The 27,324-nt window shown below is 41.3% G+C and overlaps 1 protein-coding gene across 7 annotated transcripts in view; it reads left to right on the top strand.

Annotated features, from left to right (window-relative positions):
- NF1 (neurofibromin 1) overlaps positions 1–27,324 on the top strand; it is a 1,508,106-nt gene that overhangs the window by 1,432,618 nt on the left and 48,164 nt on the right. For 3 of the 7 annotated variants that reach the window (XM_053707520.1, XM_053707523.1, XM_053707521.1), the window contains one exon: positions 2,060–2,113. The exons of the other annotated variants lie outside the window; for them this stretch is intronic. In XM_053707520.1, the coding sequence (XP_053563495.1) occupies positions 2,060–2,113 (54 nt within the window). The remainder of the gene's footprint in view (positions 1–2,059; positions 2,114–27,324) is intronic. 7 annotated transcript variants of the gene reach the window in all.

Consider the following 27,324-nt stretch of genomic DNA (forward strand, 5'->3'; position numbering starts at 1 on the left):
TATATATATATATATATATACATACATGTAAAGGGATATTCAGGGATTCCTGATAGATATCAGTGATCCAATGTAACTATCGCTAATTTGAAAACAAATGGTTTGGAAATAGCAAAGTGCTTCTTGTATTTATTGCCCTATAACTTGCAAAAGAACATGTAAACATTGGGTATTTCTAAACTCAGGACAAAATGTAGAAACTATTTAGCATAGTTGTTTTTTGGTGGTTGTAGATGTGTAACATATCTTGGGGGTCAAAGTTAGAAAAAGTGGGGGTTTTTTTTCATTTTTTCCTCATATTTTTTAAAACATTTTATAGTAAATTATAAGATATGAAGAAAATAATGGTATCTTTAGAAATTCCATTTAATGGCGAGAAAAACGGTATATAATATGTGTGGGTACAGTAAATGAGTAAGAGTAAAATTACAGCTAAACACAAACACCGCAGAAATGTAAAAATAGCCCTGGTCCTTAAGGGAAAGAAATTGAAAAATGGCCTTGTCCTTAAGGGGTTAAGCTTTTGTCCTGGTCTTGTTTCTTTTGGTAGAAGAGTTTCTGAATTGTCTGCTCTTTGTTGTGAATATCCTTACCTTGTTTTTCATCAGGATAAGGCAATTTTGAGAACTACGTTTGACTTTTTGCCTAAAGTGGTTTCTTCTGATAACAATTGTGAGATTATGCTGTAGGATCATCTTGCCTCTGTATAACAGCATCCTGCAGTATAATCCTGGATATCTCCCTTACCGGCTTGCCCTCGAGCTACTACCTTTGGCCTGTATCATGTGACCGCCCACTCAAATGAGACACAGCTTTCATCGGGATTAAGTTGATGAGTTGAAAGCACTTCAGCATAGGCGGGGTTACCCATCAACGGACCGTGTCTAAGATCTTGCCCTCCGGTGATTACTTGCTTGCTGTAGCCAGCTGTGTTTTGTGCGGGACCATCATTAGTTGATAGGCATTTTGGAGAAGTGTATTGCTTAAGTGCACAGATATTAACTTTTTCCCAGTACTTGGTGGGAAAAACACCAGGAATCTTTATGCACAATCAAGGATCCAATGTGATTATCTTCTGATCCAGTGCTTCAAGGATGCATGGTTTGTTCGTAGGGGGTTACTGTTTCAAACTTCTTTCACTGATGCGTATATTTTTGTTTTTTTATGAACATTGATTTTTCTACAACCACTATGCATTTTTGTATCCTTATTAAAAGTTATATTTCTGGTTGCAGTGAGTATTTGTCAGTGCATGATTGCTGGTTTCTTCTTATATGAAGGGTCAGAAGGCTACTGGCATTTGTTGATGCTTTTGTTACAAAAGTCTTACTTGGAGGCGAGTCAATTTCCTCCTAAACTGAGTACTGCCTATTCTACCAGATTCAGTTGCTATTTCCTGTCCCTTTAAGAATAAGGCCTTGGTTGATCAAATTTGCAAGGCAGCTACATGGTCTTCCTTACATACTTTTTCTAAATTCTGCCATTTTGATGTTTTTGCTTCTTCTGAAGCAGCTTTGGTATGAGAGTCTTCCAGGCAGCTTTTTCTGCACACTTTTTTTTTTGGGGGGGGGGGGGTTTGTTTGTTTTTTGGCAACATTTCAAGTATATGACTCTTTTTCCCTGCTCTTTTTTGTATTGATCTTATTTCCTTTTCCTACCTTCTCCTCTTCTGGCTTGTCTATACGTCAGACTAGTTTCTAGTAAGGTGGAAGGGCTCTTGGAGTTTTGGGATCTTTGCCGCCTCCTAGCACCAGGAGTATAATTCCCAGGAGTAATGGATCTTGGACTCACACCAACAATAAAGAAATTGATTTATCATGTAAGCATTAATTATATTTTCTGTTTTTTAGCTTTTATTTCTGTCATTTTCATTGTTTTTGTTATAGTTTGTAAAAACTTTTTAAATTAAACTTGTTTTGTTACTGCAGATACAATATTGATTATTATAGTTTAATTAAATGATTTGTCTTGTTAATTTTTGTTTTATTTTACATTCTTATTCATGTTATTTCTTTCATGTTCTGTTTCCCCAACCACATTTCATTCTTTGTCTGTGAAGCTTCTCTGCCTTGCTCTAAATCAGCAGTTTTCATGCAGCCACTCCCTCATCAAGGTACTTACTTTCATCCTATATGCACGAGATATTTGTCATCTGCAGCAGCTTTGGCGGCTTGGCATGAGTGTATATTTTACTCACTTTTCTAACTTCCTAAAAAAGCACATGCTTATGGCTTTTGCTAGCTATAGATATATAACTTAAGCATAGTTTAAGCAAAGACTATTTTAAAACACCAGTTTTTCATGATTCTCTATCTTTATTCTTTAACCTGAGATGCAGTGGTATTTCTCATAATAATTCTTTGTCACTGTTTGGGTAATGGAACCCTAATTTACGATGTTGATTGAATAGTCCGTTAGTCATTTACAGCCATGTGAGGGACTGGTGATTTAAGTGTTCTGCTTTTACAATGGCATATTACATGGGTGAATGTTCTGACTTTTTACAAAATGCTTAAAAAAATGTCCAGCTGTTTGATTACATTTTTTTTTATCAATTCACTAGAAGCTGAAAAAAGCAAATTCTTCAAATATTGTTACAGTTTGTTTGTAAAAACAGGATCAGCGTCACTAAATAATAAAAATGGTATCCCCCACTTTATATGTGCTTAAGATAACAAACACATTTCCCTATTTCATTCTAAGGATTTACCTCTACAGTTTGTGGGGACAAAAAGGTTTAGGAGCACAGTGCCGTTAAATATTTACTTACTGATTTACCTAACATAATTTTATCATATGTAAAATCATGTTTGCTTACATATTCCAAATAGTATCTGTGCTTTGCTTCATGGGTTTTATTAATCATTCCCACTCATTTTGTGATGAAGGTAGTGTGATTCAATGCTGTCTATGTTTTGGATCAGCTCTATAAACAGTCCACAAGAGAAAATATGTCAACTGGGTGTAGCCCTAGCAGCTGCTGGACTCATAGAACAAGTTATGGCACTGGTGAGGTCCTTTAACTATAGGTTTATGGGCATGGAAATAAGCAGTGCCGCTGCTCACAATATAAAAGACTATTCTGACAAAGTTAGACTTTTACTTAGTGTATTTGAAAAATATTTAGTAAACTTGACTTGGCCATTATTTTTATATAAATAGTATACAGTGAGATTTGTGATAACCATTTAAGATATATATCAGTATGGTTAAGGTAAGGTGTTGAGCAGTAATTCTAATATACAGTGCGAGAAAGACCTCTGTAATTTTTTAACATTTAAATAGTGGTCTATAACTGTCTTAAACAACCTTATTTGCTCTTCACCATTCAAAGATAAAAAATAAATCAAAAATGTCAAATACAGATGCATTTTCTAATCAACTTAGATAGGAAAGCCAGTCCTTCACAATGCAGCAAGTAATGATGGCATTTATTGATTACAATTTGTAATTGCATGCTACAAATTAACTTTAGGTGTAAGATTTTATCCATCCCAGTACTATAAATTTAGAATTTATTTTTAATGACACGATGAGTCCACGGATCATCTTAATTACTAATGGGATATTCACCTCCTGGTCAGCAGGAGGAGGCAAAGAGCACCACAGCAAAGCTGTTAAATAGCTCCTCCCTTCCCTCCCACTCCAGTCATTCTCTTTGCCTACGTTAGTGATAGGAAGAGGTAAAGTGAGGTGTTGGTTTTAGATTCTTCAATCAAGAGTTTATTATTTTTAAAGTAGTACAAGATTGTGCTGCTTTGTTCTAGGGTGTAGCCGTAGTCCATATCAGTCTCTTCAGTAGAGCTTTTGGTGGCTTTAGAGCAATGGGAACTTGTGGGACATAATTCTAGCTGCGCCTCCCATACATTTATGCTGCCCTAACCCTGATAGCCTAAGCAAGATTACTCAGGCTTTCTCTTTCTCCACAGGGATATGGGAGGGAGAGGACCTCCTAAACCTGCTGAGCTGCCCTGCTGTCGGGCAGAATACAAAGGTAAGTGCTGACTTTTTATTCTGGGTCTGGGATGATCTCAGTAGAAGTGGAGCACTTATTGATCTGGGACTTATCTCCTAAATACTAAAGGAGGGGTTTTCAGCGACAGCACATTAAAAGCAGGCACTGGGGCTGAGGAGAAAATTTAAGTGGTTCTTATATCTGGGGGCCTTGTGTTCACTAGGGCTGAGGGAAGATAAACTCTCAGTGGGAAGTGATACGTTGGTTAAATTTAGAGGCTAAGCTGCTGTCCAGCAAGCGGTAGCCCTATCTGCCCCCAGACTTCACATATAGTCGGTTTGCTCCCGGTGGCTTATTTGTTTTTAACTATCATAATGGCGACCGGGAGTTTAGTATTGTAACGCCAATTTCGGCTGCGCACTTTTTCTCCACTTCCGAGTTTAGGCAACGGAAGGAGGAGTTTCTGTTTAACACTGTACTTAGTTTTTTCCCACATCAGGGGGCCGGACAAAGTATACAGTTACGTTCCGGACCTCTTATGCCTAGAGATGTAGACAGTTAGGAGTCTGTTGACATCATTTTCTAAGGGCTTCGTTTTACAAAATAAAGTTTTTTGGGATAAAGAAACAGTAACGTTTTCAGATGGGTATCTCAGCAGGGTATGCTGAGGTGTTGACAGGTTGGGCAGTAACTACGTGCTAAGTTACCTTCCTACTGCACATAAAAATAAAAAATTGTGTTTTAAAATTTAAAGAAACAGTAACATTTTTATGTGATAATTTTTTTCTTCTAAAAATTTAAACTGTTTATTCGATTATCTCATCCTGTAGACAGGATGGACCATTTACCTTTATGTTTTCTCATCTATTGTGAGAAAATTATTTTATAAAAATAGACTTTCTTCTTCTAAGGCTCATGCTGTTTAGGAGTCTATTGTCAAGGGTCAAGCTATGCCACAAATTTCTCCTGTAGAGTACCACAAAATTTATAGCCCACATGCAGTGCCCTGTGGTTCCTTTCACTCTCCATTTGGAGTTACCTTGCATTTCAAACATTGTCTGTTTTTCCCACACTGTAGGGAAAAGTGCAAGAGGATATATTTTCAATCAGTTAAATGTGATTGATTTAGTAGTAGCTATTACGAAGATTTTTTCCCTGTAACCTGAAAGAGGAAGTTACTTCGGTAGTTTCTGAGGGGAATTCTTAGACTCAGATGAGGTAGTTCCCCTATCTGATTCTTTGGTTGTTTTTCTTTCAGTTGTAGCTTGATTACTTCTATTGATTACTTAAATAGGTTTTTGGCTACCATGGGCGACTCCATCTCTACCGGCGTAGTCTATACTAGAGAGTCCTGTTACTTATACTAATATTGTGACGCACCCTTCATGGTGGATGTATTTCCTATACCAGATAGGGCTATAAGGATATTTGCCCAGGAATTAAAGAATCTGGTTATTACCTTTTTCTCCTTTCCTATATTAAATAGGATGTTTTATTTAGTAGACTCTATAACAGAGTCTTTGCAGTAGGGAGATACTATTCCCATAGTGGATAGTAGTTCTTTTTGGAACTGATGCAAGAAAAGAACTCTATGAAGGGAAGTTTGAGGGTTTAAATGGACAACCTGCGGTTGGTAGGGCTACTGTCTCCAGTGCGGCGGAGTACTGGTTTGATGTGTTGTCTGTTTCTATTGGACAGACACTCTCCCCTTCGAATGAAAAGTGTAAAGGCCTTTAATTGAGTAATCTCCTTTACTATAGAGGAGTGATGGGCACTAGGATTCAGGCTTTACCATACTGACCCCCAGAGCATTATGGTTAAGATCTTGGTTTGCTGTTGTTTCATCTACAGAATAAGAAATAAGCGTGAGGACGTCAGTGATAATTTCAGTTCTTCCGAGTTTTCTGGGGAAATACTTTCACTCCTTCGCCCAAGCAGGAGCAGTCTAAGCCTGCTGATACCCCCAGCCAGACTTAAAATAGGGGAAAACAGCCCAAGATTCCTGCTGTTAAATCAAGGACAGCATGAGGGGCGTGTGCCTGATACGTAAGGGAGCAGGTTTTTCCTTCTTCGATCAAGCTTGGGGTTTGTGATTTCATGATCACTTGGGAATTTTGTGTCCCTGGAATCCAAATTAGAGTTCAAGACTTTCTCCCAGTTGCAGGTTTCTGCTTTCAAGATTGTCAGCAGTGCAGACAAGAGGAGAGGCGTTCTTACACTACGTAGGAGACCTCTCCGACCTGGGAGTGATAATTCCTCTTCCAATTAGGATCAGGGTCTGGAATTTTTCCAATGCATTCTTACATGTTCCTATTTACTGGGATCATTACAAGTTTCATCATTACAACACCCCCAGGTGCTGGTACTTTGTGTTGTACCATGTATGGCTGTCCTTGGAAGTAAGGAGGCTTGTGTTCAACTAAAAGCTCTTTCTTTTCTTTTTTTTTTACAACAAGCAAGTTTCCACACGGACATGGTGTTATCCTTCCTGAGATTTCAGGGATAAAAGGTAAATTTAGGAAAGAGTTCCTTAGTCCCATGTACAAGGTTTTCTTTCTTAATAATATATCCCATCAATGAAGATATTTCTGATCGTAGTCGGGAAATCAAAGATTTTCTATACTTGTCTAGTCCTTCAGTCCACTCCTCAGCCGTCAGTGGTCCAGTGCATGGAGGTAATCGGACTAATGGTGGCGGCAATGGACTTCATCCCGTTTGCTCGGTTTCACCTCAGACCTCTGTAGTCAAACATGCTCAGGCAATGGGACGGAGATTATACAGCCTTGTCTCCTCAAATAACTCTGGAGCAGGAGACAAGGTACTTTCTTCAATGGTGGTTGTCTCTTGCTCATCTATCCCAGGGAACCTGCTTTTGCAGACTGTCTCAGGTGATTGTGACAACAGACGCCAGTCTTCTCGTGTGGGGAGCTGTCTGGGGCTCCTTAACGGCTCAGGGTGTTTGGACTCAGTCAGAGTCGGTTTTTACTATGAACATCCTGGAACTGAGAATGATCTTCAATGCTCTTCTGGCCTGGCCCCAGTTAGCCTTGATCCAGTTTGTTAGGTTCCAGTCGGACAACATACCTTCAGTGGCTTACGTCACTCATCAGGGAGGAACGAGGAGTTCCTTAGCAATGATAGAAGTTACCAAGATAATTCAGTGGGCGGAGGCCCATTTTTGCTACCTGTCGGCAATCCAAACCCTAGGGGTGGTCAACTGGGAGGCGGACTTCCTGAGCAGGCAGACCTTTCATCTGAGGGAGTGGGAACTACATCCGGAAGTGTTCTCCAGCCTGATTCTCGAGTGGAGTCAGCCGGAATTAGATCTCCTGGCATTTTGACAGAATGCCAAGTTCCCGAGATACGGGACAGGGTCCAGGGACCCCTGGGCGGAACTGACAGATGATCTGGCGGTTCCTTGGATTTTCAGTATAGCCTTCCTGTCCCCTCCGTTTGCGCTTCTTCCTCGGGTCATTACTCGAATCAAGCAGGAGACGGCATCGCTGATCCAGCCCCTGCTTGGTTTCGCAGGATTTGGTGTGCAGATCTGGTGTACATGTCTTCTCTGCCACCTTGGAGACTTCCGTTGAGGAAGGACCTTTTAATTCAAGGGTCCTTACTTCTCCTAAATTTAGTTTCTCTGAAGCTGACTGTTTGGAGATTGAACGCTTAATTCTATCCAAGTGAGGTTTTTCTGACTCGGTAATAGAGACCATGATTCAGGCTCGTAAGCCTGTAACTAGAAAGATTTACCATAAAATATGGCGTAAATATCTTTATTGGTATGACTCCAAGGGCTAATCATGGAGTAGAGTTAGGATTCTTATATTTTTGTCTTTTCTCCGAGATTGGAGAAAGGTTTATCGATAAGTTCCCTAAAGGGTCAAATCTCGGCTTTGTCTATTTTATTTCACAAACGTCTGGCGGATGTTCCAGATGTACAATCATTTTGTCAGGCCTGTGTACATATTGGTTACTCCTCCTTGGCGTCTGAATTTAGTTCTTAAGGTTGTTCAAGGGGCTCCGTTTGAGCCTATGCATTCCTTAGATATTAAGTTGTTATCTTGGAAAGATTTGTTTCTTGTTGCTATTTCTTCTACCCATAGAGTGTCAGAGCTCTCGGCTTTGTAGCGTGAGTCTCCTTGCCTTATATTTCGTTCAGATACGGTAGTTTTACGTACTAAATTAGCTTTTCTTCCTAAGGTTGTTTTCGGATCGGAACATTAATCAGGACATTGTTATTCCTTCCTTGTGTCCTAATCCTCCTCCTCAGAAGGAACGACTTTGGACGTGCTCCGTGCTTTAAAGTTTTACCTGCAGGCGACTAAGGGATTTCGTCAGTCTTTTTCTTTGTTTGTGGTTTTCTCAGGAAAACTTAAGGGACAGAAAGATACTGCTACTTCTCTTTCTTTTTTGCTGAAGAGTATCATACGCTTTGAATTTTTTGGGAGAAAGGTTCTTCAAGCAGTGGTGCCTTCCATTTAGTTCCCTGTCTTGTCCCTTCCGTATCATCTGTGTACTCTAGCTTGGGTATTGAATCCCATTAGTAATTAAGATGATCCGTGAACTCCTTGTGTCATTAAAAAGAAAAGAAAATTTATGCTTACCTGATAAAAAAATTTTTTTGACACGATGAGTCCACGGCCCGCCCTGTTCTTTTAGACAGGTTGTGGGTTATTTAAATTTCAGACACCTCTGCACCTTGGCTTTTCTTTTTTTTTTCCTTAACTTCGGTCGAATGACTGGAGTGGGAGGGAAGGAAGGAGCTATTTAACAGCTTTGCTGTGGTGCTCTTTGCCTCCTCCTGCTGACCAGGAGGTGATTATCCCATTAGTAATTAAGATGATCCGTGGACTCATCGTGTCAAAAAAGAACTAAATTTATCAGGTAAGCATAAATTTTCTTTTTGCTGTGCCACTCCTAAAGTTCTCCTAATAGGTCAGTTTGTATTGTTTTCAGTCAAATACGTCTCATTGAATAACCTAATCATTAGAAAATCTGTCTAACTTTTTAATGGTTCTTGAAGACTGTAGCAGAGGAACACAAATGTAAACATTCCACACTAAATGTGCAATTTTTTTTCTTTGTATCTCAAACTAAATTTTAATTAATGACGTAATAAATTAACTTAATATATGTAATTCTCAATTATTGTACCACTAATTATTACTGTCAAAGCCCTCCCATGTACACTGTAATTATGATAATCATCTTGGACTATATTGAGGTATATCAACTGATATGTATATTTACTTTGTTTTCTGGAATATATGCTTTACAAGCTCATTTCTAGGATATATTCATGGGAAGTATATAAGTATTTAGCAGGTTTAATCTGTCAAACAATTTATTACAAGTATTCCCAAATGTATTTCATATTTTGGAGCCAGTCACACTTTTAGGAACAAAATGTGTTTTTGTTTATTAGTGTATACAGGGAGTGCAGAATTATTAGGCAAATGAGTATTTTGACCACATCATCCTCTTTATGCATGTTGTCTTACTCCAAGCTGTATAGGCCTGAAAGCCTACTACCAATTAAGCATATTAGGTGATGTGCATCTCTGTAATGAGAAGGGGTGTGGTCTAATGACATCAACACCCTATATCAGGTGTGCATAATTATTAGGCAACTTCCTTTCCTTTGGCAAAATGGGTCAAAAGAAGGACTTGACAGGCTCAGAAAAGTAAAAAATAGTGAGATATCTTGCAGAGGGATGCAGCACTCTTAAAATTGCAAAGCTTCTGAAGCGTGATCATCGAACAATCAAGCGTTTCATTCAAAATAGTCAACAGGGTCGCAAGAAGCGTGTGGAAAAACCAAGGAGCAAAATAACTGCCCATGAACTGATAAAAGTCAAGCGTGCAGCTGCCAAGATGCCACTTGCCACCAGTTTGGCCATATTTCAGAGCTGCAACATCACTGGAGTGCCCAAAAGCACAAGGTGTGCAATACTCAGAGACATGGCCAAGGTAAGAAAGGCTGAAAGACGACCACCACTGAACAAGACACACAAGCTGAAACGTCAAGACTGGGCCAAGAAATATCTCAAGACTGATTTTTCTAAGGTTTTATGGACTGATGAAATGAGAGTGAGTCTTGATGGGCCAGATGGATGGGCCTGTGGCTGGATTGGTAAAGGGCAGAGAGCTCCATTCCGACTCAGACGCCAGCAAGGTGGAGGTGGAGTACTGGTTTGGGCTGGTATCATCAAAGATGAGCTTGTGGGGCCTTTTCGGGTTGAGGATGGAGTCAAGCTCAACTCTCAGTCCTACTGCCAGTTTCTGGAAGACACCTTCTTCAAGCAGTGGTACAGGAAGAAGTCTGCATCCTTCAAGAAAAACATGATTTTCATGCAGGACAATGCTCCATCACACGCGTCCAAGTACTCCACAGCGTGGCTGGCAAGAAAGGGTATAAAAGAAGAAAATCTAATGACATGGCCTCCTTGTTCACCTGATCTGAACCCCATTGAGAACCTGTGGTCCATCATCAAATGTGAGATTTACAAGGAGGGAAAACAGTACACCTCTCTGAACAGTGTCTGGGAGGCTGTGGTTGCTGCTGCACGCAATGTTGATGGTGAACAGATCAAAACACTGACAGAATCCATGGATGGCAGGCTTTTGAGTGTCCTTGCAAAGAAAGGTGGCTATATTGGTCACTGATTTGTTTTTGTTTTGTTTTTGAATGTCAGAAATGTATATTTGTGAATGTTGAGATGTTATATTGGTTTCACTGGTAAAAATAAATAATTGAAATGGGTATATATTTGTTTTTTGTTAAGTTGCCTAATAATTATGCACAGTAATAGTCACCTGCACACACAGATATCCCCCTAAAATAGCTATAGCTAAAAACAAACTAAAAACTACTTCCAAAACTATTCAGCTTTGATATTAATGAGTATTTTGGGTTCATTGAGAACATGGTTGTTGTTCAATAATAAAATTAATCCTCAAAAATACAACTTGCCTAATAATTCTGCACTCCCTGTATAACAATCCGAGAAGTAAATTTTTCAAATCCTTGTTTAAAATGCTTTTTCTTTACAAAAAAAAAATACATAAAAAAAACTTTTTATTAATATTTAACCAATACTGGTTGTACGTTTTCTTTTATATCTTATGATGGTGGATTAAATGTTTGTTTCTCCAACATAGGTGTGTCCGGTCCACGGCGTCATCCTTACTTGTGGGATATTCTCTTCCCCAACAGGAAATGGCAAAGAGCCCAGCAAAGCTGGTCACATGATCCCTCCTAGGCTCCGCCTACCCCAGTCATTCTCTTTGCCGTTGTACAGGCAACATCTCCACGGAGATGGCTTAGAGTTTTTTAGTGTTTAACTGTAGTTTTTATTATTCAATCAAGAGTTTGTTATTTTAAAATAGTGCTGGTATGTACTATTTACTCAGAAACAGAAAAGAGATGAAGATTTCTGTTTGTATGAGGAAAATGATTTTAGCACCGTAACTAAAATCCATGGCTGTTCCACACAGGACTGTTGAGAGCAATTAACTTCAGTTGGGGGAACAGTGTGCAGTCTCTTACTGCTTGAGGTATGACACATTCTAACAAGACGATGTAATGCTGGAAGCTGTCATTTTCCCTATGGGATCCGGTAAGCCATGTTTATTAAGATAGTAAATAAGGGCTTCACAAGGGCTTATTAAGACTGTAGACTTTTTCTGGGCTAAATCGATTCATTATTAACACATATTTAGCCTTGAGGAATCATTTATTCTGGGTATTTTGATATGATTATATCGGCAGGCACTGTTTTAGACACCTTATTCTTTAGGGGCTTTCCCTAATCATAGTCAGAGCCTCATTTTCGCGCCGGTATGGCGCACTTGTTTTTGAGGACAGCATGGCATGCAGGCATGTGTGTGGAGCTCTGATACATAGAAAAGTCTTTCTGAAGGCATCATTTGGTATCGTATTCCCCTTTGGGCTTGGTTGGGTCTCAGCAAAGCAGATTCCAGGGACTGTAAAGGGGTTAAATATAAAAACGGCTCCGGTTCCGTTATTTTAAGGGTTAAAGCTTCCAAATTTGGTGTGCAATACTTTTAAGGCTTTAAGACACTGTGGTGAAATTTTGGTGAATTTTGAACAATTCCTTCATACTTTTTCGCAATTGCAGTAATAAAGTGTGTTTAGTTTAAAATTTAAAGTGACAGTAACGGTTTTATTTTAAAACGTTTTTTGTGCTTTGTTATCAAGTTTATGCCTGTTTAACATGTCTGAACTACCAGATAGATTGTGTTCTGACTGTGGGGAAACCAAGGTTCCTTCTCATTTAACTATATGTATTTTATGTCATAAAAAAATTTAGTAAAAATGATGCCCAAGATGATTCCTCAAGTGAGGGGAGTAAGCATGGTACTGCATCATCCCCTCCTTCGTCTACACCAGTCTTGCCCATACAGGAGGCCCCTAGTACATCTAGTGCGCCAATACTCCTTACTATGCAACATTTAACGGCTGTAATGGATAATTCTATCAAAAACATTTTAGCCAATATGCCCACTTATCAGCGAAAGCGCGACTGCTCTGTTTTAGAAAATTCTGTAGAGCATGAGAACGCTGATGATATGGTTTCTGAAGGGCCCCTACACCAGTCTGAGGGGGCCAGGGAGGTTTTGTCTGAGGGAGAAATTTCAGATTCAGGAAACATTTCTCAACAAGCTGAACCTGATGTGATTACTTTTAAATTTAAGTTGGAACATCTCCGCGCTCTGCTTAAGGAGGTGTTATCCAATTTGGATGATTGTGATTATCTGGTCATTCCAGAACCACTATGTAAAATGGAAAAGTTCTTAGAGGCCCCGGGGCCCCCCGAAGCTTTTCCTATATCCAAGCGGGTGGCGTACATTGTTAGTAAAGAATGGGACAGGCCCGGTATACCTTTAGTACCTCCCCCCATATTTATAAAATTGTTTTCCTATAGTCGACCCCAGAAAGGACTGATGGCAGACAGTCCCCAAGGTCGAGGGGGCGGTTTCTACTCTACACAAGCGCGCCACTATACCCATAGAAGATAGTTGTGCTTTCCAAGATCCTATGGATAAAAAATTAGAAGGTCTGCTAAAGATGTTTGTTCAGCAAGGTTCCCTTCTACAACCAATTGCATGCATTGTCCCTGTCACTGCAGCCGCGTGTTTCTAGTTTGATGAGCTAGGAAAGACGATTATTAGTATTTCTTCTTCTTATGAGGAGATTATGGACAGAATTCGTGCTCTTAAATTGGCTAATTCTTTCACCCTAGACGCCACCTTGCAATTGGCTAGGTTAGCGGCGAAAAAATTCTGGGTTTGCTATTGTGGCGCAGAGCGCTTTGGTTAAAATCTTGGGCAGCGGATGCGTCTTCCAAGAACAAATTGCTTGACATTCCTTTCAAGGGGAAAACACTCTTTGGCCCTGACTTGAAAGAGATTATCTCTGATATCACTGGGGGCAAGGGCCACGCCCTTCCTCAGGATAGGTCTTTTCAAGACCAAAAATAAACCTAAGTTTCGTCCCTTTCGCAGAAACGGATCAGCCCCAAGGGCTACGTCCTCTAAGCAGGAAGGTAATACTTCTCAAGCCAATCCAGCCTGGAGACCTATGCAAGGCTGGAACAAAGGAAAGCAGGCCAGGAAACCTGCCACTGCTACCAAGACAGCATGAAATGCGGGCCCCCGATCCGGGACCGGATCTGGTGGGGGGCAGACTCTCTCTCTTCGCTCAGACTTGGGCAAGAGATGTTCTGGATCCTTGGGCGCTAGAAATAGTCTCCCAAGGTTATTCTCTGGAGTTCAAGGGGCTTCCTCCAAGGGGGAGGTTCCACAGGTCTCAGTTGTCTTCAGACCACATAAGAAGACAGGCATTCTTACATTGGGTAGAAGACCTGCTAAAAATGGGAGTGATTCATCATGTTCCATTAGGAGAACAAGGGATGGGGTTCTACTCCAATCTGTTCATAGTTCCCAAAAAAGAGGGAACGTTCAGACCAATCTTAGATCTCAAGATCTTGAACAAGTTTCTCAAGGTTCCATCGTTCAAGATGGAAACCATTCGAACACTTCTTCCTTCCATCCAGGAAGGTCAATTCATGACCAAGGTGGATTTCAAGGATGCGTATCTACATATTCCTATCCACAAGGAACATCATCGGTTCCTAAGGTTTGCATTCCTGGACAAGCATTTCCTGTTCGTGGCGTTTTCTTTCGGATTAGCCACTGCTCCTAGGATTTTCTCATAGGTACTAGGGTCCCTTCTGGCGGTGCTAAGACCAAGGGGCATTGCTGTAGTACCTTACTTGGACGACATTCTGATTCGAGCGTCGTCCCTTCCTCAAGTAAAGGCTCACACGGACATTGTCCTGGCCTTTCTCAGATCTCACGGATGGAAAGTGAACGTGGAAAAGAGTTCTCTATCTCCGTCAACGAGGGTTCCCTTCTTGGGAACTATAATAGACTCCTTAGAAATGAGGATTTTTCTGACAGAAGCCAGAAAAACAAAACTTCTAGACTCTTGTCGGATACTTCATTCCGTTCCTCTTCCTTCCATAGCGCAGTGCATGGAAGTGATAGGTTTGATGGTAGCGGCAATGGACATAGTTCCTTTTGTGCGCATTCATCTAAGACCATTACAACTGTTCATGCTCAGTCAGTGGAATGGGGACTATTCAGACTTGTCTCCGAAGATACAAGTAAATCAGAGGACCAGAGACTCATTCCGTTGGTGGCTGTCCCTGGACAACCTGTCACAAGGGATGACCTTCCGCAGACCAGAGTGGGTCATTGTCACGACCGACGCCAGTCTGATGGGCTGGGGCGCGGTCTGGGGATCCCTGAAAGCTCAGGGTCTTTGGTCTCGGGTAGAATCTCTTCTACCGATAAATATTCTGGAACTGAGAGCGATATTCAATGCTCTCAAAGCTTGGCCTCAGCTAGCGAGGGCCAAGTTCATACATCAACCATCAGGGGGGAACAAGGAGTTCCCTAGCGATGGAAGAAGTGACCAAAATCATTCTATGGGCGGAGTCTCACTCCTGCCACCTGTCTGCTATCCACATCCCAGGAGTGGAAAATTGGGAAGCGGATTTTCTGAGTCGTCAGACATTGCATCCGGGGGAGTGGGAACTCCATCCGGAAATCTTTGCCCAAGTCACTCAACCGTGGGGCATTCCAGACATGGATCTGATGGCCTCTCGTCAGAACTTCAGAGTTCCTTACTACGGGTACAGATCCAGGGATCCCAAGGCGGCTCTAGTGGATGCACTAGTAGCACCTTGGACCTTCAAACTAGCTTATGTGTTCCCGCCGTTTCCTCTCATCCCCAGGCCGGTAGCCAGGAGGAGAGGGCGTCGGTGATTTTGATAGCTCCTGCGTGGCCACGCAGGACTTGGTATGCAGATCTGGTGAATATGTCATCGGCTCCACCATGGAAGCTACCTTTGAGACGAGACTTTCTTGTTCTAGGTCCGTTCGACCCACTCCAGCTGACTGCTTGGAGATTGAACGCTTGATCTTATCAAAGCGAGGGTTCTCAGATTCTGTTATTAATACTCTTGTTCAGGCCTGAAAGCCTGTAACCAGAAAAATTACCACATAATTTGGTATATCTGTTGGTGTGAATCTGCAGGATTCCCTTGGGACAAGGTTAAGATTCCTAAGAGTCTATCCTTCCTTCGAGAAGGATTGGAAAAAGGATTATCTGCAATTTCCTTGATGGGACAGATTTCTGCCTTGTCTGTGTTACTTCACAAAAAGCTGGCAGCTGTGCCAGATGTTCTAGCCTTTGTTCAGGCTCTGGTTAGAATCAAGCCTGTTTACAAAATTTTGACTCCTCCTTGGAGTCTCAACCTAGTTCTTTCAGTTCTTCAGGGGGTTCCGTTTGAACCCTTACATTCCGTTGATATTAAGTTATTATCTTGGAAAGTTTTGTTTTTGGTTGCAATTTCTTCTGCTAGAAGAGTTTCAGAATTATCTGCTCTGCAGTGTTCTTCTCCTTATCTGGTGTTCCATGCAGATAAGGTGGTTTTGCGTACTAAACCTGGTTTTCTTCCAAAAGTTGTTTCTAACAAAAACATTAACCAGGAGATAGTTGTGCCTTCTTTGTGTCCTAATCCAGTTTCAAAGAAGGAACGTTTGTTGCACAACTTGGATGTAGTTCGTGCTCTCAAATTTTACTTAGCAGCTACTAAGGATTTCAGACAAACTTTGTCTTTGTTTGTTGTTTATTCTGGTAAACGGAGAGGTCAAAGAGCAACTTCTACCTCTCTCTCCTTCTGGATTAAAAGCATTATCCGATTGGCTTATGAGACTGCCGGACGGCAGCCTCCTGAAAGAATCACAGCTCACTCCACTAGGGCTGTGGCTTCCACATGGGCCTTCAAGAACGAGGCTTCTGTTGATCAGATATGTAAGGCAGCGACTTGGTCTTCACTGCACACTTTTTCTAAATTTTACAAATTTGATACTTTTGCTTCTTCTGAGGCTATTTTTGGGAGAAAGGTTTTGCAAGCCGTGGTGCCTTCCATTTAGGTGACCTGATTTGCTCCCTCCCTTCATCCGTGTCCTAAAGCTTTGGTATTGGTTCCCACAAGTAAGGATGACGCCGTGGACCGGACACACCTATGTTGGAGAAAACAGAATTTATGTTTACCTGATAAATTACTTTCTCCAACGGTGTGTCCGGTCCACGGCCCGCCCTGGTTTTTTTAATCAGGTCTGATAATTTATTTTCTTTAACTACAGTCACCACGGTAACATATGGTTTCTCCTATGCAAATATTCCTCCTTAACGTCGGTCGAATGACTGGGGTAGGCGGAGCCTAGGAGGGATCATGTGACCAGCTTTGCTGGGCTCTTTGCCATTTCCTGTTGGGGAAGAGAATATCCCACAAGTAAGGATGACGCCGTGGACCGGACACACCGTTGGAGAAAGTAATTTATCAGGTAAACATAAATTCTGTTTTTTTAATATGTGCGCGTGTGTGCGTGTGTGTATGTATGTATGTATATATATATTCCCTTATACCAGCTAGACAATTAAAAAAAAGCATTGTTTTTTTGACAAAAATATAGCAACAGAAAGCAGCCTCATTTTGTGTAGAGAAAAAAATCTCAATTTGTAAAGCACCTTATAAAAAACTGGACAAGTCAGAATACTTGTTTTTTCCTACAGAAAATCTCTAGATACATTGTTTCCAATGGGTAAGATATGCAAATGAGGTTCACAATAAAACAGCTGTCCTGGGATGGCTCTGAATTGCTGTACTTACCCTTGCTTAGCTTAAAGGGACATTCAAGTCAAAATAAAACTTTCATGATTCAGATAGAGCACACGATTTTAAGCAATATTCTAATTTACTTCCATTAACAAAATGTGCACATTATTTTTATATTTACATTTCTTTCTAATGACACAGTGAGTCCACGGATCATCTTAATTACTGTTGGGAATATCACTCCTGACCAGCAGGAGGCGGCAAAGAGCACCACAGCAAAAGCTGTTAAATACCACCCAGTCATTTTCTTTGCTTGTATCATTTGCAAGGAGGGGTAAAGATTGGTGTCTGATTCTTCAGTAAAGAGTTTATTTTTTAAGCAGAGCAAGTTTGCTCTGGTTTTCTTTGGGGTTTAGCCGTAGTCCATGTCAGTATCTTCAGTAGAGCAAGTGGTGGCTTTTAAGCATTTGGGAACTTGTAGGGTATAATCCCGACTGGGCCTCCCAAGTAATTTCATGCTGCCCTTGGTTGAAAGTTTGAGTAAATTTACTCAGCCTTTTCTTTTTTTCCACAGGTCCATTTGAGGCAGGAAGCCCCTCTCATACCAGCTGTCCTGCTGCCGGACAGATTTTTGAGGTAAGTGCCTATTTCTTTCCCTGTTTTGATATAGGAGAATTTGGCATTTTGACAGTTTATTCTGTCTAAATATACAATTAGCCTTGTAGGTTAACGGTTTATTGTATGGCAGTTTTGCAGGCACTGGGGATGTTTGGAGGATCAGTTTATTATGTTTTTGTTTGTGTATTAATGGCTACTGGGAGGTTTGTTAGGGCACACCCACAATAGGCGGGCTTATCTGAGATAGCAAGGATGTTTTTGGCTCCCTTTTAGCTATTTCCTGTTGTTCCTGGATGTTGCAGCTCTGTTGCATAGCTCCTAAGAGGTGGTTCAACATTCTCTCCGGTGCGGCTGTATGGGGGTCCGGATCATTTTCTGACTTTGTTTCCGGCAGCAAGGAGGTCAGGTAGACACCTTCAGCAGAGTTTGCTGAGGTGTGGAGGTTGCCTATTGTTTTTTTGTGGGGCTGCTGCTCTATTTATATTTAAGTTTCTGTCTGAATTTCAGGGACTATAACGTTTGTGTCTCTTTTTTCATTAATTTTGTGAAAAATTGTTGATGCAATTTTTAGTTAAGTTAAGGATTTAGTTAAGGATTTTCTAGTTTAAAATTTAAAGGGACAGTAATGTTTTTTTGTTTAATTAAAATTCTGATTTGAACTTAAATTTTTTAATTGATTAAGGTTTTTTCCTTTGGAATAAGATGGACCAAGAGGCCCTGCAAGCTGTTGCTTGTTCTCTATGTTTAAATACTAATGTTGAGCCTCCTATCCCTTTTTGTTCCTCTTGTATTGAGAGAACATTACATTACATTACAAGGATAGACTTTTTGATTCTGAGCCTTCATTGTCTAGGGCGGATGTTGTGCAGGAGTCTCCTGTTCAGGCTAATCCGCAGCTTTCTCCTCATACGTCCCAATCTTCTGCAGTGCCCTGTGTTTTGCCTTGTAGGATATCGCTACCCATATATCCTCGGCAGTATCTGAGGCTTTGTCTGCTTTTCCTATGTTACAGGGGAAGCGCAAGAGGAAGTATAAGGTTTCTGATTCTGTTGCAATTGTGTCTAGTGTTTCTTCTCATAAGTCTGAGGAGGAAGATACTTCAGTAGCATCTGATCTCAGATTCTGATAGTGTAAATCCTTCTTCTGAACCTGAGGTTGTTTCCTTTAGGTTTAAGCTAGAGCACCTCCGTTTGTTACTCAAGGAGGTTTCTTTTACAAAGATATGACGAGTCCACGGATTTCATCCTTACTTGTGGGATATTAACCTCCTGCTAACAGGAAGTGGCAAAGAGCACCACAGCAGAGCTGTATATATAGCCCCTCCCTTCCCCTCCACCCGCAGTCATTCTCTTTGCCTGTGTTATACTAGGAAAACATGGTAAAGTGAGGTGTTAGTTTTAGCTTCTTCAGTCAAGAAGTTTTTTATTTTAAATGATACCGGTGAGTACTATTTTCCTCAGGGGGATATGAAAGAAGATTTCTGCCCTGAGGTTGATGATCTTAGCAGTTGTAACTAAGATCCACGCTGGTTCCCACAAGACTTCTGAAGGTAACCATGAGACATCTTCAGTGTGGAGACCGGTTTCATGCTACAAGCAGCATTAAGGTATGTGCAGCCTTTTTATTCTGAGGAGACTTGATATATCAAAACTGGCTGGCATTTATTTCCCTGTATGGGAATGGGGTAAGCAGTATTTCTATTTTATATAAAGGGTATTACTGGAGTCCCTGGTTTTAATCAATAGTTGACTTATGGGCATTGTGTGACATTATGGGCATTCAAAGAAAAACGATACATAACGTTTTTATTTTTGACATTCATATGTTTGTTTTCTGGTGCATTTCAGGGGTTATAGGACATACATTAGCTGTATAAACTTAGGTGTGAAACCGCTTCCCTATGCGGTTGTGTTTGGGCCTACTCCGGCATCAACCTTAAGGGGCGGGGCCTATTTTCGTGCGCTCAGATGCGCACTTCCTTCAGGCTAGGCAGCAGCAAGCAGTAACTCCGGTGGCTCCTGGACTGTGCAAGCTGGTCTGAAGTGTTGGAAAGTTATTTCGAAGTACCCTGGGGGCAGGTAGGCACCACAGCAGAGCTGTGGCGAGGTGCAGAGGGTAATTTTGTCTATAAAATGACTAATTGTTGATATAAGTACTTTAGAGCCTTATTTCTGCCCTTGCTTCTGGGTGCAGTAATTTTTGGATAAACCAACGATCTTAAGTTAAATTTAGAGATAATTTAATGTTATTTGAGCATTTTGGAAAAATTGTTCACTTTTTCTTTTTTTAAAGGTGCAGTACACGTTTTTTTTCTAAAAGTTTATTTTATGCAATAAATAAGTGTTTAAACGACTTTTGTGGTTATTACTAGTCTGTTCAACATGTCTGACATTGAGGATTCTCATTGTTCTATGTGTGTAGAAGCTATTGTGCAACCCCCTCTAACATTGTGTAACTCTTGTACTGAAAGAGCCTTACATTGTAAAGACCATATATTAGGTCAAGAAAGTGTGCCTAAGGATGATTCTCAGTCTGAAGAGAATCAGGATATGCCATCCAATTCTCCCCAAGTGTCACAACCTTTAACGCCCACACAAGTGACGCCAAGTACTTCTAGTGCGTCTAATTCTTTTACTCTGCAGGAGATGGCTGCAGTTATGTCAACTACCCTTACAGAGGTATTGTCTAAATTACCAGTGTTGCAGGTTAAACGCAGTAGGTCAGGTATTAATGTAAATACTGAATCCTCTGATGCTTTATTAGCTATTTCCGATGTACCCTCACAGTGCTCTGAGTTGGGGGTCAGGGAATTACTGTCTGAGGGTGAAATTTCAGATTCAGGAAATGTTTTACCTCAGACAGATTCGGATGCTATGTCATTTAAATTTAAGCTTGAGCACCTCCGCCTGTTGCTTAGGGAGGTTTTAGCGACTCTGGATGATTGTGACCCTATTGTGATTCCTCCAGAGAAATTGTGTAAAATGGATAAATATCTGGAAGTACCTACTTACACTGATGTTTTTCCGGTTCCTAAGAGAATTTCGGAAATTATAAGAAAGTAATGGGATAGACCAGGTATACCGTTTTCTCCCCCTCCTAATTTTAAGAAAATGTTTCCCATATCAGATACCATTCTGGACTCATGGCAAACAGTCCCTAAGGTAGAGGGAGCTATATCTACCCTAGCTAAGCGTACTACTATACTACTATACCCATTGAGGATAGTTGTGCTTTCAAAAACCCTATGGATAAGAAATTAGAGGGTCTACTAAAGAAATTATTTGTTAATCAGGGGTTTCTTTTACAACCTACGGCTTGCATTGTTCCAGTAACTACTACAGCAGCTTTTTGGTTTGAGGTTCTAGAAGAGTCTCTTAAGGTTGAGACTCCATTAGATGACATCTTAGATAGAATTAAGGCTCTCAAGCTAGCTAATTCTTTTATTACTGATGCCGCTTTTCAAATTGCTAAATTAGCGGCAAAGAATGCAGTATTTGCTATTTTAGCACGTAGAGAGAGCATTGTGAAATCTTGGTCTGCTGACGTGTCATCAAAACATAAGCTTTTTAGCTATTCCTTTTAAAGGTAAGACCCTTTTCGGGCCAGAATTGAAGGAAATCATTTCTGACATTACAGGAGGATAATTTTCGTTCCTTTCGGGACTTTAAAGGAGGACCCCCCGCTTCTTCTTCTTCCACAAAGCAGGAAGGTAATTTTACCCAATCTAAGTCAGTCTGGAGACCCAATCAAAACTGGAATAAGGGTAAACAATCTAAAAAGCCCGCTGCTGCCCCTAAGACAGCATGAAGGGGCGGCCCCCGATCCGGGACCGGATCTAGTAGGGAGCAGACTCTCTTTCTTTGCTCAGGCTTGGGCAAGAGATGTTCAGGATCCTTGGGCACTAGAAATAGTGACCCATGGTTATCAATTGGAATTCAAGGACTTTCTCTCAAGAGGGAGATTTCATCTTTCAAAGTTATCTGCAAACCAGATTAAAAGAGAGGCGTTCTTACACTGCGTAAAAGATCTTTTTACTATGGGAGTAATTTGTCCATTTCCAAAATTGGAACAGGGACAGGGGTTTTACTCAAACCTATTTGTGGTTCCCAAAAATAAGGGAATGTTCAGACCCATCTTAGACCTCAAGTGTCTAAACAAATTTCCATCATTCAAGATGGAGACAATACGAACAATTTTAAGAATGATCCAGGAGGGTCAATATATGACTACCGTGGACTTGAAGGATGCTTACCTTCATATTCCTATCCACAAGGATCATCATCAGTTTCTAAGGTTTGCCTTCTTGGACAAACATTATCAGTTTGTGGCTCTTCCCTTCGGGTTGGCCACAGCACCCAGAATCTTCACAAAGGTTCTAGGGTCTCTTTTGGTGGTTCTCAGACTGCAAGGCATAGCGGTGGCGCCTTATCTGGACAATATTCTGATCCAGGCGTCAACATATCATCTGACAAAATCTCACACGGACACAGTGTTGTCTTTTCTGAGAACTCACGGCTGGAAGGTGAACATAGAGAAGAGTTCACTTGTCCCACAGACAAGGGTTCCTTTCTTGGGAACTCTGATAGACTCGGTAGCCATGAAAATATTTTTGACAGAGGTCAGAAAATCAAAGATTCTAAGTACTTGCCGAGCACTTCAGTCCATTCCTCAGCCATCAGTGGCTCAGTGTATGGAGGTAATTGGATTAATGGTAGCGACAATGGACAACGTTCCGTTGTCTCGCTTTCATCTCAGACCACTGCAACTGTGCATGCTCGGACAGTGGAATGGGGATTATGCGGACTTATCTCCTCAGATAAATCTGGATCAAGAGACCAGAAATTCTCTTCTTTGGTGGTTGTCGCCGGATCATCTGTCCCAAGGGACTTGTTTCCACAGACCCTCGTGGGTAATAGTGACAACGGATGCCAGCCTTCTGTGCTGGGGTGCAGTTTGGAACTCCCTGAAGGCTCAGGGTGTTTGGACTCAAGTGGAGTCTCTACTTCCAATCAATATTCTGGAGCTGAGAGCAATATTCAATGCGCTTCAGGCGTGGCCTCGGCCAAATTCATCAGATTCCAGTCGGACAACATCACAACTGTGGCATATATCAATCATCGGGGGGAACAAGGAGTTCCTTAGCGGTGATAGAAGTATCCAAGATAATCTGTTGGGCGGAGGCCAACTCTTGTCATCTGTCAGCGATCTACATCCCAGGAGTAGAGAACTGGGAAGCGGATTTTCTAAGTCGACAGACTTTTCATCTGGGGGAGTGGGAACTTCACCCGGAGGTATTTGCCTCATTGATTCTCAGATGGGGCAGACCGGAATTGGATTTGATGGCATCTCTACAGAATGCCAAGCTTCCGAGATACGGATCCCGGTCAAGGGATCCTCAGGCCGAACTGATAGATGCCTTGGCAGTGCCTTGGTTGTTCAGCCTAGCTTATGTGTTTCCACCGTTTCCTCTCCTCCCACGCGTGATTGCTCGAATCAAACAGGAGAGAGCTTCAGTGATCCTGATAGCGCCTGCGTGGCCACACAGGACTTGGTATGCGGATCTAGTGGACATGTCCTCTCTGCCACCGTGGAAACTTCCATTGAGACAGGACCTTCTCATTCAAGGTCCTTTCCAACATCCAAATCTAATTTCTCTGCAGCTGACTGCGTGGAGATTGAACGCTAGATTTTATCGAAGCGAGGATTCTCTGATTCGGTCATCAATACTTTGATACAGGCTAGAAAGCCTGTCACTTGAAAAATCTATCATAAGATATGGCGTAAATATCTTTATTGGTGTGAATCCAAGGGTTACTCATGGAGTAAAGTTAGGATTCCTAGGATTCTGTCTTTTCTCCAAAAAGGATTGGAGAAAGGGTTATCAGCGAGTTCCTTAAAGGGACAAATTTCAGCTTTGTCAATTCTGTTTCACAAACGTTCAGCAAATGTGACAGATGTTCAGTCTTTTTGTCAGGCTCTATCTAGAATTAAACCTGTATTTAGACCCATTACTCCTCCCTGGAGTTTGAATTTAGTTCTTAGAGTTCTTCAAGGGGTTCCGTTTGAACCCATCCATTCCTTGGATATCAAATTGTTAGCTTGGAAAGTTCTGTTTTTAGTTGCTATTTCTTCTGCTGGAAGAGTTTCTGAGCTTTCAGCGCTACAGTGTGATTCCCCTTATCTCATTTTTCATTCTGATAAGGTGTTGTTACGTACCAAACCTGGATTCCTTCCTAAGGTTGTTTCAAATAAGAATATTAATCAGGAAATTGTTGTTCCTTCCTTGTGTCCTAACCCTTCTTCTAAGAAGGAGCGTATGTGTCATAATTTGGATGTGGTCCGTACCTTAAAGTTTTACTTACAGGCAACTAAGGATTTCCCTCTATCATCTTCATTATTCATTGTTTATTCTGGAAAGCGTAGGGGTCAGAAAGCTACGGCTACCTCTCTTTCTTTTTGGCTGAAAAGTATCATCCGCCTGGCGTATGAGACTGCTGGACAGCAGCCTCCTGAAAGAATTACGGATCATTCTATTAGGGCTGTGGCTTCCACATGGGCTTTTAAAAACGATGCATCTGTTGAACAGATTCGTAAGGCTGCGACTTGGTCGCCCCTTCACACTTTTTCCAAATTTTACAAATTTGATACTTTTGCTTCTTCTGAGGCTATTTTTGGGAGAAAGGTTCTTCAAGCAGTGGTGCCTTCTGTTTAGGTTGCTGTCTTGTCCCTCCCTTTCATCCGTGTCCTATTGCATTGGTATTGGTTTCCCACAAGTAAGGATGAAATCCGTGGACTCGTCATATCTTTGTAAAAGAAAAGTAAATTTATGCTTACCTGATAAATTCATTTCTTTTACGATATGACAAGTCCACGGCCCACCCTGTTCTTTTTAAGACAGTTTTTCTTTATCTTTTTTGTAAACTTCAGTCACCTCTGCACCTTTTAGCCTTTCCTTTTCTCTTCCTATACCTCCAGCCGAATGACTGAGGGTGGAGGGGAAGGGAGGGGCTATATATACAGCTCTGCTGTGGTGCTCTTTGCCACTTCCTGTTAGCAGGAGGTTAATATCCCACAAGTAAGGATGAAATCTGTGGACTCGTCATATCTTTGTAAAAGAAATTAATTTATCAGGTAAGCATAAATTTACTTTTTGGCTACCTTGGATGACTATGAGGCGTCAGTCATGGTTATTCCTAAGAAATCTAGTCAACTTAATAAGTTTTTTGATGTCCCTTCCTCGGTGGAAGTTTTTCCTATACCAGATTGTGTTTCAGATATTATTGTACGAGAATGGGAGAAGCCTGGGGTTCCTTTTTCCCCTTCTCCAATTTTTAGGAAGATGTTTCCTATTGCTGATTCTATTAAGGAATCTTGGCAGATGGTTCCTAAGGTGGAGGGAGCAGTTTCCACTCTGACCAAGAGGACCACTATTCCTTTTGAGGACAGCTGTTCCTTTAAAGATCCTATGGATAAGAAGTTGTAATCTTTGCTTAAAATGATTTATGTTCACCAGGGGTATCAATGGCAACCAGCTGCATGTATTGCTACAGTTACTAGTGCTGCAACATATTGGTTTGATGCATTCTGATTCTATTCAGCAAGATACTCCTCTTGAAGAAATTCAAGATAGAATCAAGGCTTTGAAGTTGGCTAATTCCTTTATTGCAGATGCTTCTCTAAAGGTCATCAAGTGGGGAGCTAAAATTTCTGGTTTTGCCATTTTAGCTCACAGAGCTTTATGGTTAAAATCATGGTCTGTGGAGGTGTCCTCTAAGTCTAAGCTTTTTTTCTATTCCTTACAAGGGTAAGACCTTGTTTGGTCCAGGTTTGGCTGAGATTATTTCTGATATTACGGGAAGGAAGGGGCATTCTCTTCCTCAGGGTAAAAGAAATAGAAGGATCGGCAGAGTAAGTTTGGTTCCTTTCGTATCTTCTCTGGTAAATCTTCCTCTTCTTCCTCCAAGCAGGAACAGTCTAAGCCATCTTGGAAGGCAAATCAGTCTTGGAATAAGGGGAAGCAGTCCAGGAAGTCTGTTGCAGACTCAAAATCAGCATGAATGGTTTGCCCCCAATCTGGGAATGGATCTTGTGGGGGTCAGACTCTCTTCGCTCATGCTTGGGTTCAAGATGTTCAGGATCCCTGAGTGGTAGATATCGTACCCCAGGGTTACACACTGGAGTTCAAGAATTTTCCTCCCAGAGGCAGGTTTCTTCTCTCCAGGTTATCTATAAACCAGATAAAAAGAGTGGCGTTCTTATGTTGTGTTCAGAATCTTTCCGACATGGGAGTGATAGTTCCGGTTCAGGAACAGGGTCTGGGTTTTTATTCCAATCTCTTTGTCGTTCCCAAAAAGGAGGGAACTTTCAGACCTATTTTAGATCTCAAGAGTGTAAACAAGTTTCTCAGGGTTCTGTCTTTCAAGATGGAAACTATTCGTTTCCATTCTTCCTTTGGTTCAGGAAGTTCAGTTCATGACCACAAGTGGATCTAAAGGATACGTATCTGCATATTTCCATTCACAGGGATCAACACAGGTTCCTAAGATTTGCATTTCTAGACAAACATTTTCAGTTTGTAGCTCTTCCTTTTGGTATGGCAACAGCTACCAGAAATCTTTCAAAGGTCCTGGGAGCGTTGTTGGTGGTGCTTCGATTGAAGGGTGTTGCAGTGGCTCCTTATCTGGATGACATTCTAGTTCAGGCTCCATCTTTTCAACTAGCAAACTCCCACACGGAGTTGTTGTCTTTTCTGTGCTCCCACGGTTGGAAGGTGAATTTAGGATAAAGTTCCTAAATTCCGGCTACAAGAGTGGTATTTTTGGGGACCATTATAGAATCTCTAGAGATAATTTTTTGTCTGACAGAAGCAAGAAAGTCAAAGAGTCTTGCACTTCAGTCCCTTCCTCAGCCTTCAGTGGCTCAGTGCATGGAGGTTATTGGTCTGATGGTTTCAGTCATGGACATCATTCCGTTTGCTCGGTTCCATCTCAGACCTCTGCAGTTATGCTTGCTCAGGCAGTGGAACAGAGATTATGCAGATTTATCTCCAAAAATTGTTCTAGATCAGATGTACAGAGATTCTCTTCCATGGTGGTTGTCTCAGGCTCTTCTCTCGCAGGTAACTTGCTTTCTTTCATGTAATTAGCAAGAGTCCATGAGCTAGTGACGTATGGGATATACATTCCTACCAGGAGGGGCAAAGTTTCCCAAACCTCAAAATGCCTATAAATACACCCCTCACCACACCCACAATTCAGTTTTTACAAACTTTGCCTCCTATGGAGGTGGTGAAGTAAGTTTGTGCTAGATTCTACGTTGATATGCGCTCCGCAGCAAGTTGGAGCCCGGTTTTCCTCTCAGCGTGCAGTGAATGTCAGAGGGATGTGAGGAGAGTATTGCCTATTTGAATGCAGTGATCTCCTTCTACGGGGTCTATTTCATAGGTTCTCTGTTATCGGTCGTGGAGATTCATCTCTTACCTCCCTTTTCAGATCGACGATATACTCTTATTTATATACCATTACCTCTGCTGAT

This window comes from Bombina bombina, chromosome 3, assembly GCF_027579735.1.
Source record: "Bombina bombina isolate aBomBom1 chromosome 3, aBomBom1.pri, whole genome shotgun sequence".
Classification (NCBI taxonomy): Eukaryota; Metazoa; Chordata; class Amphibia; order Anura; family Bombinatoridae; genus Bombina; species Bombina bombina.